Source organism: Typopeltis vanoorti, chromosome 12, assembly GCF_054136105.1.
Source record: "Typopeltis vanoorti isolate ZY-2024b chromosome 12, IOZ_Tvanoo_1.0, whole genome shotgun sequence".
Classification (NCBI taxonomy): Eukaryota; Metazoa; Arthropoda; class Arachnida; order Uropygi; family Thelyphonidae; genus Typopeltis; species Typopeltis vanoorti.
This window is the reverse complement of record NC_143560.1, coordinates 6,418,365-6,438,689: the sequence shown is the minus strand read 5'-3', so window position 1 is coordinate 6,438,689 and position 20,325 is coordinate 6,418,365. Positions and strand designations below refer to the sequence as shown.

At 36.6% G+C, this 20,325-nt stretch overlaps 1 protein-coding gene across 1 annotated transcript in view; it reads left to right on the top strand.

The window, feature by feature from the left end:
• Positions 1–20,325, top strand: part of LOC150100560 (acetylcholine receptor subunit alpha-like) — a 131,990-nt gene that overhangs the window by 100,576 nt on the left and 11,089 nt on the right. The window contains exons 4-5 of the mRNA XM_090402119.1: positions 631–811; positions 4,198–5,037. Of these exons, the coding sequence (XP_090258245.1) occupies positions 631–811; positions 4,198–5,037 (1,021 nt within the window). The remainder of the gene's footprint in view (positions 1–630; positions 812–4,197; positions 5,038–20,325) is intronic.

Genomic DNA, 20,325 nt, shown 5'->3' with positions numbered 1-20,325 from the left:
CATGCACACAGAGTGTTAAGATTAATGCACATTAACTAGAATGGCAATTATTAATAAAATTAAGAGCAAATGCAACATCTTTATTATATTACTGTTTTTATTAGTTAAAATTTATAAATGAGTGGCTTGCTTTAATGCCTTTGTATAAAAACTATGTTGGACATAATATGTCTGCAACTCGCAATTTATGGCACTTTATTTTTAAGCATCTGCATTTTCTGATGCTTGTAACAGCCGAGTTGTTTCAGCCACAAGGTAATATATAATTACGTCGTTTAACACATTAGATCCTACAGAGAATTTTTATCTTGGACATTTCTTTTTTAAAATTTAAATATCAAAGAAAATATTTTCCAAACAATCCAACTCACACATGTCGTGAAACGAATATTTTCTTTGATATTTAAATTTTAAAAAAGAAATGTCCAAGATAAAAATTCTCTGTAGGATCGAATTTGTTAAACAACGTAATTATATATTACCTTATAACATATCGTATGATACCTTGGTATTGTTATGGATAATAATCATAAAATTCTATTAAATATATTTCACAAAGCAAATATGGATATTTTGATAATATTATTCCGTCCTGTATATATTATCATTAGGGTTTAATTCTATTTTTAGTGCAGACGGAAACTATGAGGTAACCCTTATGACCAAAGCGACGGTATACTTCTCTGGAGAAATCGTCTGGAAGCCTCCCGCTCTTTATAAAAGTACTTGCGAAATTGACGTCGAATATTTTCCATTTGACGAGCAGTCTTGCTTAATGAAGTTTGCTTCCTGGACATACGATGGTCACGAGGTAAGCGAATATATTTTAGATAAGTGATTCAAATTGTTTTGCAATAAGTATACTTTTGCCACTCTTCTCTGGAGGAATTAACTGAGAAAGAATTTATTTGAAGGCAGATTTCACATACAAAATGCATCCCTCCATTGTATATTCAATGGACTTTGTATTTAAATTATCGTCACTTGCGACGCAAGACTGAAAATAAAAACAAATTATATATATATATTTGTCGAGATTCCTCGGAACTTGTTCCAAAAAATCCTACCCAAGTTATAATGAGATTTGTTTTCTCCATCCCTACGCGAGTTCGGTTTTGGCTGCACGGATTTTATTAATTTGGTATTCGCGATCGATAAAAAAAAAAAAATGTTGCCATTTCTGCTTTCGTTTCTGTTGGACCATTTGCTGGCACAGAATTGGAGAAAGTGTTTCGAAGTAGCGCAAGGTAATAATTCTATTTTAATATAATGAAATTTAATGACATTTCTTTATTTCGCATATATCTCTATGCCCGAATTCAATTTCAGTTTCAATCCGACCGTGTTATTGGTAAAATTTGTCAAAACAATTCAGAATGATAGCATAATTATTCTGACTTAAATCCCATCCAGTCTCTGACTGGATGGGATTTAATTAAATTTGTAATTTAAAATCTTCTCTAAAATAAAGAAGTCATTTCAGTTTTCATTTCAATGCATCAACTAGTAAAAATAGTCAAATATATATAGTACTCAAAACGTCTCTGAATTTCCATATCCGTTTTCATATTCATATTTTCGTAGCTGTTGTAGTGATTCATGTTAAGGTTTATTGAATAAACACTACGAAACACAGGAATAAAAATAAATTATTTGCTAACTAAATTAAATATTGGCATAAAATGCTAACTTGAGCCGATAATACTAACTCAAGTTAGCATTATTAAAAGCATTTTGAACACACTCATCGGAAACTAAACTTACGATGTACTTCTCAAGGATATTCCCGTGTATAGAGGGCGACAGTGGCGCTCTCTGCAGAGATATTCTGTGATCACTGCTGTCGGACAGATAGGATGGTGCCCCAAAATTTGTGCAGATTTTAAACCGAGATATGTATAGTAACTTCGCTTTCTTCTACCTTTTTTTTTTCATTTTTTAAATAAATTTAAAAGCTGCATTAGGTAGTGAAATAGAAAGTTCGTTCAAACTTTTGAGGCTCCGTAGCTCATAGAAAATTTCCAGAAAGAATCATATGAAATGAAGCTGGACTGAATTGGGTTGAGTTTGGTTTTAATTTAAATTAGATGAAGGAATTAATGATATGAATCCAGTAAATGCTACACCTGTTTGTTTGAGTTCTTCTAGCTGGTAGCCTCTTTAATTCGGCTTCCACCAGGATAAAATAAATACATAAATAATAGATTATTATATTTACGGCTATTTGCCTCCTGTTTAGGAGTGCCCAGTTTAAGATGCCATTGGCTCTTTTCTCACGGATTCTTAGGGCATTGTAGATGTATATTTATCAATAAATATATGTTGCATACAGGACAAGAAATTTGCACATACCTTTTTCTGGGTGTTGTGGCTCTTCTTCTTTCGCGTTGTCCAAACTACTCTGTGTGTGTGGGGGGGGGGGGCAAGTGGGAGAATTGAAATAACAAATGGAAAAAATCCGGGTTTTTTTTGAATAACATATATATATATATATATATATATATATTATAAGGGATGGGCGGAGCGTTTTTTATATATTTATATGAGGTGGGAAAGGGTGAAAGGGGTTGAAAACAGCAACTGATTTTTGGAGGGGGGGGGTTGACGGGGTGCGGTCCGTTTCGACTATTCGTGGTCGTCGTCTGAACATATGGAGGAAGTGGATGCTATGTCAGGTCGGGTAGGTGCTTCTGCTTTGGAAGTGTTTGTGTTATTGCCTATTGGTCGGGGTTGTGACCTCAATTTTATGTTGTGTAGCTTCCAAACCTCGGAGATTATGTAGGGCCTGTGTACGTTGATAGAGTTCGCGTCACACTTTATGGCTATTGTTTCTGATATTCTAAGCATTGTTTCATTGTCTTGTCTGTCCACTATGATGGCCTTATCGATCAGCGGGGTATGTTTTTGTTCAAGGACGTGGACAGCTATTTCTGTTTTTCCTGTGCTTTGTATTCGATTTTTCTTTTTGATGTTGGGTTTGATGTTACCACAACGTAGTCTATAAATTTCCCTGCCAAAATGACTGTGATATCACCTACACAGGTTCCACCATCAGATCTTTATGGGCAAGACTACAAGAACACTTCCGCGATTGTAACATCCCTATTCCAGAACATTTAAATACTGAAAAACTCAACATCAAAAAGAAAAATCGAATACAAAGCACAGGAAAAACAGAAATAGCTGTCCACCTTCAACAAAAACATACCCCGCAGATCGATAAGGCCATCATAGTAGACAGACAAGACAATGAAACAATGCTTAGAATATCAGAAACAATAGCCATAAAGTGTGACGCGAACTCTATCAACGTACACAGGCCCTACATAATCTCCGAGGTTTGAAAGCTACACAACATAAAATTGAGGTCACAACCCCGACCAATAGGCGATAACACAAACACTTCCAAAGCAGAAGCACCTACCCGACTTGACATAGCATCCACTTCCTCCATATGTTCAGACGATGACCACGAATAGTCGAAACGGACCGCACCCCGTCAACCCTTCCGCCCCTCCAAAAATCAGTTGCTATTTTCAACCCCTTTCACCCTTTCCCACCTCATATAAATTTATAAAAAACGCTCCGCCCATCCCTTATAATATATATGTATATATATGTTATTCAAAAAAAACCCGGATTTTTTCCATTTGTTATTTCAATTCTCCCACTTGTCAACCCCCCCCCCACACACACACACACACACAGTGGTTTGGACAACGCGAAAGAAGAAGAGCCACAACACCCAGAAAAAGGTATGTGCAAATTTCTTGTCCTCTATGCAACATATATTTATTGATAAATATACATCTACAATGCCCTAAGAATCCGTGAGAAAAGAGCCAATGGCATTTTAAACTGGGGTACTCCTAAACAGAAGCAGGTAAATAGCTGTAAATATAATAGTTTGTTAAGAGGAATAACATGGGATTTTTTCCAGAAATAATATCCATAAATAATAGATTTTCTGAGAGGGAAAACCTTGCCATCTTTGTATGAAACGGCTAACTCACTTGCAGCTGAAATGCCGTTATAAAAGTTCGCATCTTAGACAGGATTAGAAACCTCATTAAAATGAAGCATAGAAGAAAGAAAGTAGTATGAAAAATGTCTCCTAAAATACTCATAATTTGCTTCTTTTTATTTATTTCAGAAATGGAAGCTCTTTCTCCGTCTAATATGATTTGTTATTTTCAGGTTGCCCTTCGTCATGTGAAGCAAGAGGATGGATCAAACTTGGTTTCCAATGGCATAGACATGAGTGAATTCTACAAGAGTGTGGAATGGGACATTCTCTTAGTTCCTGCCAAATATAATGAGGAATATTATGATTGTTGCAAAGAACCGTATCCTGACATAACATTCAATATTACCATGAGACGAAAAACTTTGTTTTACACAGTGAACTTAATTATACCATGCGTTGGTATTTCTTTCTTAACAGTTCTCGTTTTCTACTTACCTTCAGACAGTGGAGAAAAAGTAACGCTTTGCATATCAATCCTTGTATCTCTGACTGTGTTTTTTCTTCTTCTAGCAGAAATTATCCCCCCCACTTCATTAGCCGTCCCCCTTCTTGGTAAATATCTCCTTTTTACTATGATCTTGGTCACGTTGTCTATATCTGTAACAGTAGGAGTGCTTAATGTACACTTTAGATCTCCATCAACTCACCAAATGTCACCTTGGGTTAGAAGAGTTTTTATTCACATTATGCCCAGACTGTTACTGATGAGAAGGCCAATGTATGCATCTGACGATGACGCAATAGACCCAGCAAAATTTTCAGTGCGAGGATGTAATGGAGTTGAGATTTTGAGAGAACCATATCCACCAATGACACGACAAAGTAGGGATATTCCACTTGACACTCTGCATATCGGGTGTCGAACACACACAAGTCCTGATGATATTGTGCTCGACCCAGAAGGCGGTTTCAATGGAAGATATAAGCAGTATACTCTTGAGATACAGAAGGCTATCGAAAGTATATTATTTATTGCCGAACATATACGGAAAGAAGATGAAGAAGAAAGCGTAAGTTTCGTAATACTCATTCAAAAATAATAATAATAAAATTTTAATAATAATAATAATAATAATATACTTTACTGATTGCCTTCACCATATTTTGTTTGAATATAATTTACTTAGAATACAATTACGAACATATATGTATATAAATATATATATATATATATATCGCTATTTAATTTTTAATGACTAACTTTTATATATTAGTTAAGCTACGTTATAAAGATTGCTTAGAGTCTCTTGTCAGGTAATATAACTAACCATTCTAAAAACGAATTCGGTGTTTTTATTTTCTGATTTATTATTTTTTAACTATTATAACATCATTACCAATTATTACTCAGAAATTATCTCGCTTTGTCATTATTCAAAGCCAGTATTATCATCCTGTTTCAAGTGAATCGAATTTTATATGCGCTTCATATATAAAATCGTTTAGTTGTTCACTCCGTTTATATTAAATTCTGAAACTGGTTTCTCTGGCTATTCAAAATCCATTTCACGAGTGCCTGACATACTGAAATCACGACGCGTATAGAAATTCTTCCAGTTCGATATTGTCACTACGTTCGAGCTCTTATCTTTTGGATGCTGAAGTTTGGGCTAGTGATTGGAATAAATTTGACTGTTTTAAATAGTTCTTTCTTCTCCTCTGAAACATTTTTAATTCTCCATATATTCAGACATTCTTAAAATACTCTACTCTTACAAACACTATACTCTAGTTCATTCATAACTTATTTTAAAGATATTACAACAACAAACCAACTAAATTATACATATACACGTGTATATATGAAAAATTCTGAAGTTCTCGGCCTCGACCATAGTTGGCAACACTATCGGCAAGAATTTTTTTTTCTAAGTTGGTACATCTGTCATAAGCATCCATGTGAAATAGCAAGTCATTCTATCAAGTAGTTAGTTTTATAAAGCTGTCTGAAGCAAAAATGTTGTCTGCATCCCTTGAAATCGATAAAATTGAGTATCGTGCGGTTAAAAAATTCTTTGTAAAAGAAAGTTTATCGCCAAACGAAATTCATTCGAAGTTCATAAAAGTTTATGGGCACTCTTCTCCTTCGATTTCGACAATTAAAAAACGGTCTGCCGAGTTTAAACGTGGCTGTACCTTGCCTTGAAGCCTTGAAGATGATCCACGTAAAGGACATCCAAAAAGCGTAAAACCAGAAATCATTGATCAAGTTCACGATATGGTATTGGATGACCGGCGAGTCAAAGTGCGTGAAATTGCTGAGACTATAGGCATTTCAAAAGAACGTGTACGATATATTTTGCATGAAGAATTGCAAATGAAAAGATTTGCGCAAGATGAGTGCCTCGCTTGATCACAGCAGATCAAAAACGCAATCCCATGAAAATCTCTGAACAGTGCTTGGAGCGTTTTAACAAGAATAAAACTGATTTTGTGTTTCGATTTATTACTATGGATGAGACTTGGATTCACCATTACACGCCAAAATCCAAACAGCAGTCAAAACTGTGGACAGAAACCGGTTGTTCAACGCCAAAGAAGACAAAGTCGGTTCCATCAGCAGGAAAGGTCATGGCTTTGGCATTTTGTTTATTAATTATCTAGAAAAGGGTAAAACACTAACTGGGGAATATTATTCCGATCTTCTAACCAGACTTGACGAAAAAATTCGTGAGAAAAAAACAGGTTTGCAGAAGAAAAAAATCATCTTTCATCAGGCCAATGCACCTGCCCACAAAGGTGTTCGGCAATGGGAAAATTAAGGGATCTGACCTATGAATTGTTGGAACATCCACCCTATTCCCTAGATTTGGCTCCCTCTGACGTTTATCTCTTCCCAAAACTAAAACTCTTTTTCGCTGGTCAGCGTTTTTCTTCGAATCAGGGTGATTGCAGCTGTAGAGGGGTATTTTGCAGATTTTACTGAGAACCACTACAGGGACAGGATAATGGCGCTGGAGCATCGTTGGAATAAATGTATTAGTCTTAAGGGAGAATATGTTGAAAAATAAAAATAGTTTTGAAATTATGAATTCGTTTTTTCATTCTTAGGCCGAGAGCTTTTCAGACCACCCTAGTATATATAAATGTTTATTAGCTGCTTATATTTTGCCGTATTTCACAGCATCATCTTCAGAACACACTATGTCACTGTAATACTTCTTTTTTACAACATCAGAGGGTTCCAAATTTTGCCTTTGATCTTTTGTCCATTAGAATTTGAATGGTTTCTCTTGCTCATTGTTGCGTGTTAAGTGTAACATGTATACTTTGAAGTTGCTGATTTGAAATCCGGCGAAATATAAGCAGTTAATAAACATTTTTATATATAATTTAGTTATTTTGGTGTTGTAATACCGTTAAAATAAATTATGAATAAGGTTCAACTCCTGAGGTCGTCTATTAGACTGTACTCAGATACAGAAGCTGTTGAGACTATATTATTTGTTGCTTAGCAGGTATTAAAAGAAGAAAAATGTGTCTTCTCAGAGATGTGTTTTAATACATGAATGGTAGTGCTGTTTTATTGTGAATATACACAGCATCTTTCATTTCTGTGGTATCTTCACTTCCCAAAGGATTACAGGGGGCGGTCATAAAACTCTCTGTAAAAGCCATTTGAAACTGCTAGAATTGTCAAGTGCAGATCATAATTCCGAAAAGTGGGCAAGCACTACAAAACTACTCCACATATCTTAGATCTGTTGCTTAAAACTTTACAAGCTGGAAAATCTCATTGCAGTCAAAAGCAAGAGGAAGGGAAGAGGAAGTAGGGGGTGGAGAGAATAGCCCATTTGGTAATGTCGATTACACGAATAGATAATCAGCTGGGAGAATAAATTTCGGCTTAACAACAGCACTTTGGCTAGGCTAAGCTGCCATATTGGGCTTCACCTCTATCATTATGTCCTGATTCATCACTCCCTCTTTAACCCCCCCCCCGACCACTTTAATTTTCTTGCTTGGAATTCTGTTCCATACTTCATTCTACTGCCTATTTCTGTACAGATTACCATTTATCCAATATCGGAAGTCTTGTCTGCCTACGATAATGCAGTCCATACTCTTTTATTCCGGGTCCTCAGAAACTAGTGATTCACTTCTGCGGAAAACCTTAAGAAATGTTGCTTTTCGGAGAAACTATAATCTAAAAAATAACTAAAATTCAAAATATCATTATTTACTCATGTAATTCTAAGATAGAATTAACGACAGTTTGGTTTAGTTATTCCTCTTAGGACTTCAATGTTATATACACGACTATAGTTAATTATGTACACATTCACTTGCAAAAAAAAAAAAAAAAAAAAGTTAAAAATAATAATCCGCTGCATGTCGAGGACAATTCGTAGACCTACCAAGTGTCGTCGGTTTACCTAACCGTATTTCAGAATAAGGTGGTTAGTCTCATTAATCTCGGAAGCTCTTGAAAATTATATTATACCACAACAAGTTCGTTATTTTTTACGACAACTGTTTATTAACAGTTTCAAATAAATTCCGTTAATTGAGAGGCTTGCGTAGATCAATAAAAGTGACGTTTGCATACACATCACTAGGCTGCCCAAAAAAGACCTTAATTAAGTTTTAATCGCTGAACTTTTTCTAAACCTTTCTTCGACCGGTTCCCAAGTTACTCAATCTCTGACATGGCAAACGTTTTATATTTCTTCCTGCGACTAGGGTTTTTTCATCCCCTATTCATTCACACTATTTTAGACAGTTACATATTGTATATTAGAGTTAGGGACCACGAGATAGCAACATTTCTCTGCCGTCTCTTCACCAGGTACTGTTTAAAATTAGTGAGTCTTGGACCAGCTATCTCTGATTGGCTACTGGTGGAGACTGAATTACACACTCAGTCTCCAAGCTAGACAGGGTTAAAACAGGCTCACTTACTCCCTATAAGGAAATAAAAGGCATTAGAGGATTTTTTTCTTGTGGTTATTTCACACTTCTCTGAATACTCACTGATAGGCAATGTGGATATGAATATTACAAAATATAAACTAGATACTTTCACCTATTAATAATTAACCTATAGGAATTAACTGTTAATAAAAGAGGAAAAGGGTTTTCACGAACAAGATCTTCGTTGAAAAAAGTATTTTTATGCAATGTTTATAAAGTCTACGATCTCCAGAAAAAAAGGTCTTCAAGGAGATTCACTGTTTCATTTCCAGGAACATTTGTAAACAGGTTGATTACATCCAAACTTGCTAAGATATCTGAAGGTCCTATGCATATATATCCTTTACCTTTTCGATAAAATGCGCACTGTTCTTAATGAAAGATGTTGTTTTTCCTATGTGTGGTAAGATCATGCTGGTGAGGTGTTTTGCCAGATTGGAGGTCGGAGAGTCTCTTCCATCCACTATCGGTCTTAAAGGAATGTGTATCTTGTAAATGTAAATCTTGAATGTAAATGAATGTAAATCTTGTGTATTTTTGGAACTAATGGGTGTTTTGATTGTAGAGTACTTTTTAGTTTTTCAGTCCAATTGGGTATCTTTTTAATTAGATCATTGGTTTTATTGTGAGCTTGCCAGGTGGGATCTCTGTCTAAATGTGTACAGGTATTAGTATCTTGAAGAAGAGTTTTCATTTTTTTGTTATAATCCTCTGAGTTCAAAACTACCGTTGCATTCCCTTTATCCGCCTTAATTATAACGATATTTTTGTCTGATTTTAGTTCTTTGATGGCTGTGTATTCCGTGTAAGGTAGGTTCCTAGGTGGTAATTTGCTTTGTAATAGTAATGCTGTGCTCTGTATACGGATGAGATGTGATGTATCACCAGACATCGTGATATGATGTATCACCGTATTCCTTTTTCTCTGTTTGAGCTATGATGTCAATTTTTGGTAAGTAGCGTGGCGTTCAAGCGAAGTTGAAACCTTTCAGAAGTAGATTTTTTTCAGTTCTTCATAGCACTCTTGAAGAAAGGTTAATTACTACTTTGGAGTAATCTAACCTGTGGAAACATTGACAATATCACATACAACAAAGTTGCAGCGATTTCTGATCAAAAGAAGCGTAATTTAATTAAAAATTTTAATGTACTACTTCATGGAAAAGAAAAACAAAGAAAACATCTAGATAACTCCAAAGCAGTAATTAACTTTCTTCAAGAGTGCTATCAAGAACTGAAAAAAATCTACTTCTGAAAGGTTTCAACTTCGCTTATATATCTTCGCTCCTGTATAATCATGTAGATAATGCAGGATAAGGGCTTTACCAAACTACTGCCACATAATTATAAGCACAGAGTTGTCTAAAATGTGATTATACTTCGCATCGTTGAGTCTCCGTTGGGAGCCCAGACCGAACAATGAGAAACAGCTCTAGACATGATGTATTCTCCACCAAATTTCACAGTTAGCACAACACATTCGGGTAAGTAGCGTTCTCCTGGCATTCGCCAAACCCAGACTCGTAGGTCGGAATTCCAGATTAAGCGTAATTCATCATTACAGAGAAAGTCATCAGAGCCCAAGGGTTGCGAGCTTTACACCACTCTACCCGACGTTTGGCGTTACCCTTGTGATGTTACCTTGTGTGCTGCTGCGTGGCCCTGGAAATCCATGTTCTTCAGCTCCCGACAAACAGTTATGGGGATGGTAATGCTTGCAGCGACATTTCGGAATTCGATAACAAGTGTTTTATTCCAGGACAAACATTTGTTTTCGTGCCACGCGCTTCAGAACTCGGCACTCCCGCTCAGTGATTTTATGCGGCCTACCAAGTCGCGATTGTGCAGTTGTTGCTTCTGAGTATTTCGATTTCACAATAACATCATTTATTGTTGATCGAGGAAAATGTAGCAGGGCAGAAATTTCCCGAATTATCACTATCATCCTATGATAGTGCCCACGCAGAAAGTTACTGAGCTCTTCATAAAAGCCTATTTACTGTTAATGAATGTCAATGAAGATTGCAAAGCGTCTGCTTCCTCTTATACCTGTATGAGCCATGGCTGTAATGTGTATAGACATATCTACCACTAAGAATGGTGTCCAGATATTTTTGATCAGATAGGAGATAGGAGGATATTTTCTTCAGTAACTCTAATTTTGCATCCTTCAACAGGCAAATTGGCCATGAAAACACGCAACTTGTAGTCAAACATTATCGTTGAGAGATTTGAGGGTACTAGATCTGGTCATAGCATTAGGGAACATAGCAGCAGCCAATCTAGCTGTGCAGCCTCCAACTTGGGAAAGCGATCGTGTGGTGTTGAACAGAGTGTTGTTTGACATTTTGGTTAAGAAGGGGGGTATGTGTGGAATTACAAAGAAGGTGAATAAAACAAGGTGAGTCAACTTGTAGCAGTACCATGCCATTGTTTGGAGGAGAGAGATGTTGAAAGTTCATTCTGGTCTTTGAAGAAAGCATTGTTATACTCTGAGAGTCAGGAGAATAAATCGGACAGGAGTAGGACGGATGGATGAATAGCATAATTAATCACAATAACAGAAAACGTTCTTGGGATATATAAAAAAGAAAGGTGATCAGCATGCCCATAAACAGTACACGGCACAGATAAAAACAATAACCTGTTAGGTACAGAAGCCCAAAGAAAATCCTGTATATTCCTTTTGCTGTACGGTAAGTAAAATATGAAATGACTATGGAAGGATGACTTTAAAATCTGCTGATAGCAGGGCGGTAACATAAGCAAACCAAAAGTTGAGTTACAGAGTGATCATTTTGCAAGAGTATATCATCAAAGTGGAGATATTGCAAGAATGGATTTTACAATGGCTAATGAGAAAATACAGGTTGAAGAAATGATGGTGCTTAGGATATTGCAGAACCTTAATGCACACATGGAGATGACATTAAATGGCATATCAGATAATGTTTACGAGAATGTGCATAAGAATTGCTATCTCCTCTGACCAAGCTGTTTAATTTAAACCTCAGTTCTGGGAAGGTGCCTTGGAATGGACAGTAGGCAAATTATAGGCCAGTCAGTATCTCAGGAGTGGTCACTAAAGTATTGGAAAATTTGGTAAAATACAGAATTCGGGAGTGGGTGGACAGCAATACGGTACTCTATATTGGGGCAACATGGGTTTATGAACGGTAGGTCTTGCCTCAGTAATATGCTTACTTTTTATAATAAAGTCACAACGGAGCTGTATAAAGGAAATGGCTACTCGGTGATATTGCTGGGCTTTGCAAAGGCATTTGACAGGATTCTGTATAGAACTCTGGTGAATAAATTGGAGCCAATGGGGACGAATATGAAGCCGGTGATTAGGATTACAGAGTGGCTGACAGATATCCAAGTGCTGGAAGTTTTACCACATTGTTGTATACTACTTTGTGGTATGTGTGTCAGCCATATCCTATCCCGCTTTTGTGCACACAAAAATGCACGGAAGCAGTGTACACGCATTGTCGTTATTTACAGTACAGCACTGTATACAGAAATTATTACCACCAAACCTCCATGCAGTCAAAGACTCATTGCATGAGGTACTGCTATGCACAGCCCATCAAACTGCATTTACACTCATTCGATATACCTGAATTTATCAAAATGTCAGGCAAAGCATTTTGTTCACTAACCCACTCTCCATGCAAAGAAGCAACTCATATATCATTGTTCGCATCCTCCTTATACGATTTCCATGGATATCCCCTTCCGTCATTCTATGAAAATTTTTTTCCACACCTGAAAACAACCAACTTAAATATCTTTAACATATATTCTCTCTGCCTCCTATTCACAAGACTTTGAAAACTGCACTCAATCTGCATTCATGTCTCAAATCCCAAGACCAGTTACCATTTTAGTTCGTCTTGTCTTCTCTGGACCCTTTCCAGTATGGCCTCACCACCATGAAAGCCAAGGGAAGAAATATATGCACAATAATCCATACGAAGCTTGATCAAGGCTTTATACAATGGAACCAGAAGCGCTTTATTTAAGGTCGTCCGCAGCCTTGCCATAATCTGATGCGATAACATCACAACATGCATAATGTGACTTCTAATCTTCAGATCCTTGTACCACCACTCCAAGGTCCCTTTTCTCCTTAATTATCTATAAAATTTCCCCACCAAATGTATATTTTGCACTTCATTGCTGCCTACTAAATTTCAAGACCTTATATTTTGCAACATTGAACTGATGGTTCTACTTTCCTACCCATTCATATAATTCATACAATCTTCCCAAAACAGACCACTGTTGCACACCAGTAGTGACCAGTACCGTCGACAGGGTGTAGCATAGAGGCAGCCTACCTCACGGCGCAGCTTAATAAGGGCGCTCGTTCAGCCATATTGCGGTAGGTGCCGTCGCTACGCTAACAGGAATTGTTAGCATAGTGGAAAGCTTAAACTGATTAAAAATTATTTGCAAACAGCAATGACCCAAGAAAGATTGGTTGGTCTAACAACTATATCGATAGAGTCGGACATAGCTTGTAATTTAAATTTAGAAGAGCTTATAAATAGTTTCAGTGTGATATCCCCGTTGAGCAAACATTTAATTAATATTATTATGTAATCGTTTTGCATTAATAATCTTTCTCTTGTAATAAAAACAAAATAGCAATTGGAGATTTTCTTATATTTTTGTCTTATAATCCATCATGGGCGATATTTAATTGTTTGCCTAGGGATGCGATCTAATCTGGCGATGACCCTGGTAGTGACTATCCTATTCCGAGATACTGCACTCCATACAGAACTTGCTAATACCTATCTGTGAGCCTGCTGTTTATCTAACTCACTAATATATTATCCAATCCTATCAGCTTCAGTTTAGTTACCAACTTGTAGTGTGGTAATCTCTCAAATGCCTATTTATGCAAATCTATCAAATCTTTGCAAAATCTAAGAATACAACTGCACGCTGCTTGTAAAGAAGTCAATGGACACTATAGTGTGAGGAACAATCAGCCATGGCATTCACTTTAATGAGATGTAGGTGCAAAGACTGCAGCAATCCTATGGGGCATACTTTCAACAAAGGTACGATAATGATCAATGGGAATTTTGGACCATTCTTCATGTAGGCACAGTACCATCGGCAGGGTGTAGCAGAGAGGTAGTTTGCCTCATGTCTTAATAAGGGCGCTCGTACAGCCATATTGCGGTAGGCGCCATCACCACGCTAACAGTTCCTGTTAGCGTTAGCGTAGCAGGTGCGGAAAGAAGTTTTCCCAAGCTTCAACTGATTAAAAATTATTGCCGAACAGAAATGACCCAAGAAAGATTGGTTGATCTGCAACTATATCGATAGAGGCGGACATATCTTATAATTTAAATTTAGGAGAGCTTATAAACAGTTTTATTGTGCGATATCCATAGATATGTAATCATTTTGCATCAATGTTTCTCTTGTAATAAAAACAAAATAGCAATTGGAAATTTTCTTATATTTTTGTCTTATAATCCATCAGGGGCGATATTTAATTGTTTGCCTCAGGGCGCGATCTAATCTGACGATGGCCATGTGTAGTCATGTAATGAGGTCGTGGACTATTGAGGAGCGAACATCCCGTGATCTCACCGACGCTCAGTTCATCCCATAGATGTTCAATAGGGTAAACATCGGTTCTGTGGAGACCAATCAAGTGTGGTGACGTTCATATTACAAAGCACGCGCACTTCAGCAGCAGCCTTATAACACAGTGCATTTTCACAGAAATTATAACACAGTGCATTTTCTTGATGAGAGACAATGGTGAGTTCCGTAGAAACGCGACAAAGTAAGAAGCATTGCACTGTCCAGAATATTCAGTTACCTCTTGAAGTTCATTGTTCCTGGCACCACAAACAGAGGTCCGAGGCCACACAAGGATAATCAGGACCATACCATCACTCTACCACCTCTGAATTTTATAGTTAGGGTTATGGCCTTGGTATAAGGCCATAACCCTAACTATAAAACTGGGCACTCCCCACACTCACACCTGTACATCTGTTTAGTTGAGGATGCAGCATGATTCGTCACTCCATAACACTGTTTCCAAGATTCCAGGTCCCACTGTACATGTTCATTGTACTACTGAAGACAATGCTGCATGTTGGTTCGGGTAATGTTAGGCTTGTGTATATATATATATATATATATATATATATATATATATTGCGGTCGTATCATGGAAATCCCATGTTGTGAACGTCGATTCTGAATGTTTTTGTGCAGATCTGTGTTCCAGTCGATGCCTATTAATCCGCCTTCAATGTATCTGCCGACGAATGGTGGTTTTTACATATTAACGGTCGTAACACCCTACCGTCACGTTCGCAGTGTGGTGGGTCATCCATTGCGGATAACACTTGCAGTTGACTCCCTGCTCTTCCATCTCAGTATGGTATCAATGATTGTTGACCTGGGATGACCCAATTTGTACAATTTGCCAAGCAGATAGGATTGCAACACTGCATGCCTCTTTCAAACTCCATCAGTTCCCTTCTCGCATCCATTTCACTTGGACAAGCTAAAATGACTTGGGAGAATCATATTCCTCCAATTTATACTGGCTACAAACATGTGACTCATTAAATGGCAGAATACACCTTGCTCATGTTGGTATCGGTTGTCTTCTTTCCAAGCAGTGTTCAGTAAAGAAGACAAAATAGGAATAAGAAACGATACAAGCACTGTGATCCAAGAAAATCCTAGGGAATTCTTCCATTATGTGGCCCATAGGAGGAGAAATGATTGTGGACGAATGACCTTGTTAGATAGTGGTCTAGTTAGATGGTGGCCTTGTAAATGATGGTCAAGTATCCAGCCTACACGACATTGTGGAGCTGTTTAATACTCAATTTGAGATATTTCATCCTACAAAAGCAGACTTTAATACTAGAAGAGTGGGGAAAGCTGAATGCTTAGAAGTGCATGAAGAGAATGTATTGCAAATGTTATATACTTTGGAAGTCAATAACGATATCCACTGGATGGGATTTTGTTATGTGGTTTAAGAGAATGTGCTAAGGAACTGACAATTCCATTTGTCTGGCTGTTTAATGAAAGTATAGCTACTGAAAAAGTACCCAGGGAATAGAAAGAGGGAAGATATGGTTCGCCCACCGTTTGTAGGTCTCTGCTTCGCGTCTTTCCAAGAATAGTCGATTCATGCTGAAGGGGAGAAAGAAATGAAGGACGTCCGAATTGGTCGCCAACACGCGAAATCACGTGCTTTATAGGTAAAATTTTCCAACTGTTATACAAGCAACATAGTTAACTACAATAATCATAAAAGAGAAGTTAATGTTCCGACCGGTAATAATAAACAACTCATCCCACAATATGGACTGATTACCCTATTATCGGAATAGATTCTCCTTTTTCTGAGATGCGCAGAAGTGTCGAAGGATCTCTAATCGGTGGGCGAACTATAGTAACATCGCATAAGAGTCCTGGTGCAGAACCTCTTTATAATCTGACATCGCCATTCTGCACCACGACTCATCTAACACCAACAGATCCCTCATCTCCTCTAAGATATTCCCACCTATCTTATAATCTGCATTCCATCTGCGCTTCCCAAACTTTAAAATCTTGCACTTTGCTACACTGAGATCATAGCCCCCTTGCAAGGCTATACCATCCATTGTACTCCTCATAGTTCCAAATTTTGCATAATCTGCAAACAACTCTATAACACCATTCAAGCAATTTCCAATATGATTTACATACAAATTAAGGAGTAACAGGACCCAATACAGACCCATGGGGCGCACTGCTGGTGACCTTCCTCCTCTGGGATACTGTTCCAACACTCATAACTTGCTGACACCTATAGACAGCCAATCTCCAATCCAATGCACTAATCTATTATCCAACCATATCTGTTCTAGTTTAATTCCCAGCTTGTCGTGTAATCTGTTGAAGGCTTTGGTAAAATCTAAATATACCATTGTGTACGCTTCCCCCTTTATCCAATGCACCTGTTACAATAAATAGATTGCAAAAACAACCTTCCTCTAGCAAACTCATGCTGTCCATAAAAGAGGATTTTTTTTTTTTTTACCACAACTCAATACAAACAGAATGCTCTGTAATTCTAAGCCTTAGTCTTATCACCCCTTTATGAAATGGAACAATTTTGCCCTCTTTCCACTCCTTTGGAACTTCAGCAAATTTGAGACTCAAAGAGGTAAGTTAAAGCTGTTAACTCCTTGAAACATTCTGTCAAGATGCACAGTAATATACCATCGAGTCCCACGGATTAATTGACATCAAGTTTACTCAATTCCTCATACACCTACTGTTTACTCACCATCGGTGGACTCAGAACCGACGCTAGGTTCTGAGTGCAATTTCTATCTAAGCCCCCTGTAACGATCCGGGCGTGTGTGGTTCTTTTACGATAATAAAAATTTAAATTATTTGAAATTTCTTAAATAAATTTTGACAGAACACCACACATTGGTTTGCTAAATGTAACGAACCGGGGGTGTAGACTAGGCAAGATAATCGTTAAAAACCCAAATATTCAAAAAATTCTCAAAAGTTAAAGCAAATTTTGATAAAGCCACTTCACTTTAATCGTTGAATATCATGATACAGGGAGTATAGCCTTCTCACCGACCCGAATCCGCTAACAAATTAAAATGAATTTTAATTAAAGTTAAAATTTATTTGAACTAAAGTTTAAAAAATTCTTGCATTTTACAAGTTACTAAATTCTTAGTAACTTGAAAAAAATTTTTAATAATTTTTATAAGTGGAACTCTTTAAGGAAAATAAAAGAAACTCAAGATAGATGAGAAAATAAAAAAAGAATTCAGAAATAATTAGAACATTTAATATAAGTATTCAAAAAATAACATCTTTACAGAATAACAGAAAATAAATTAAATTACATAAATATACTCGAAATTTTCAAAAAAAAAAAATCAGCTAACGCCTTTTTATTCCCGTATATACGGGAGTAGGCGAGGCCATTTAGCCCTATCTAACTTTTGGAGACTGAGTGGGCAGTTCAATCTCCACTGGTACCCAATCAGAGACAGATGGCCCAAGGCTATCACTAATTAAGCGGTACTCAGTGAAGAGAGACGGCTCAAATGTGCCGCCATCTCGTGGTCTCTAACCCTAACACAATATATTTAATGTCTGAAATACTGTGGGTTCTACGGTCGATTTTCTTGAGTTTACAGGACGAAAAACCCGAGTTTCCGGGAGGAAAAACCTGCTTGCCCGTGCCAGAGATCGACTAACTCGGGAACCGGTCGAAAAAAGGCTTAGAAAAATTTCCTCTAGTCGCCGACTAGACTCGAAACCAAGACTTCCTTCGTGCGGCCTAGCGCGGTGGTGTGCAAACGCCACATCCACTGAGCTACACAGACTCTACTCGAAATTTTTTTTTAATTAAAATTTTAGGATTTTTGATTTCATATTCACAAAATTAGAAATAATGGTCTTAACGTCTAATTCATATATATCATTTTCAATAGCAATTAACGCCAAACTAACAAGCCTTTTTTGTGACATACTTGTTCTTAAGTAGGTTTTAATCAATTTCAATTTGGAAAAGGAACGTTCACCGCTCGCTACACTAACAGGTAAGGTTAACAGTATTCTTAAAGCAATTGAAAAGTTAGGGAAAGATAAATTATTGGACACAATAAAATTAAGAATATCGAAAGGGTTTTGAATATTTAAATTATCTTTCCGAAATATATATCCCGGAAAGCACATAACTCGTCATATAGTTCTATTGCATTTACGTCTTTATTGTCGCCGTCCTTCAAGAGAATCTCTAAATCGTCATGATTTTTTCGTAAATCTTCGTTATTAATTTGTAGTAATCTATACAAGAAATTGAAATTATAATATGTTTTTAGTTGTTTAAAACGTTCTATTAACGAACACACTGCAATGTCTAGAAGTGTATAAAACACATTCACTCGAAATTTATCTTCTGGCGATTGTGGCGTTTCGTCGTGATGCTCGTAGTCAAATTGTCGTGTCTTCTTTCGACGTCGAACTTCCGTACCAGTTTTACTTTCTTGTTCTCCATCCACCTCTTTACTCAGTTCTTTAGTCATTTTTAAAACTTCTACAAAATTTGTATCTGATCGATACTCTTGTAAGAATATTTTTAAGTTTTCGATAGATTCTAAAGCAAGTGCAATGTTCATATTTTTGTCTTGAAGCATTTTACTCACAGGGTTTATTAAAATTTCAAAAAGTGCATCGTAAATTTCTCCTAACTGATATCGTAGAGGGCTGATTGCATGAATTTCACTTTCCCATCGCGTTTCTGATGGCTGTTTCAATGTTAAATTTTTTACGAACTTTAAAAGGATTGCCCAACGTTTGTAAGAGAATGAAAAGAAATTGTATATTTCTTGAATAATTGCAAAGAAACTAATTGTATCTGCATTCACTTTGGCTGCATCGTTAATAATTAAATTTAGAGTATGAGCAGCACATGGCACATAAAAAGCTCGAGGATTTTTGTTCAAAAGCAAATTTTGGAGCCCATATTTTCCCCATTGTCATACCTTTAACCTCGGAATGGGAATGTTCCATTTTTCCAGTTGTTTCATTATTGTTGCACATAAAACATGTCCTGTGGAATCTGATATATCCGCAAAACCTAAAAAGTTTTTCATGATCTTGACAATTCCATTGTTTCAGGAAACAAAGCAAATAATAATGGTCATTTGTTCTGTTTTACTTGCATTAGATGTGCAGTCTAAAATTGTGGAATAATATTTAGATTTTCGAATTGATAATAAAATTGTATCCCTGATTGCGTTACTTAAAGTTTCCAGTATTTCATTTTGACTGTCTTTACTCAAATAGTGTACTCTATTGTTTCATTGTAGGGCCCTTTCAACATGATTTTCCATAACGGGACCAAACTTCTCAAACAGTTCAACTAATTTTAAAAAATTAGTCATTATTGGTTTCATATAATTTATCAGATGATCCGCGAAAAGCTAAATTTTGGTTACCAAGGAATTTTATAATTTAAATCAAGTGTTCTAAAACACCTGTCCCATGTTTCTTTTCCATTTCATACATGCTTTGAGTCTGGTAATCAATAGTAGTTTTGTTTTTTAAATTTTTATCGAGTTCCTTCCATTTTAAGAAATTTTTCATGTGAGTTAAACTAGTCTCATGTCTATGCAAAGTTGTACTTACATTTCTCCAATCATCATAACCTTCTACAAGACTACTTGATTCAGTAGGTGAGAAAAGTTTGCAACAAAAGCAAAAAACAGAATTTAAAGTTTCAGAATGAATGAGACATGTTCTTGGCACGAGCTCCCCGTTTTCCATTTTTCTATTATAATACGTGTCACCAA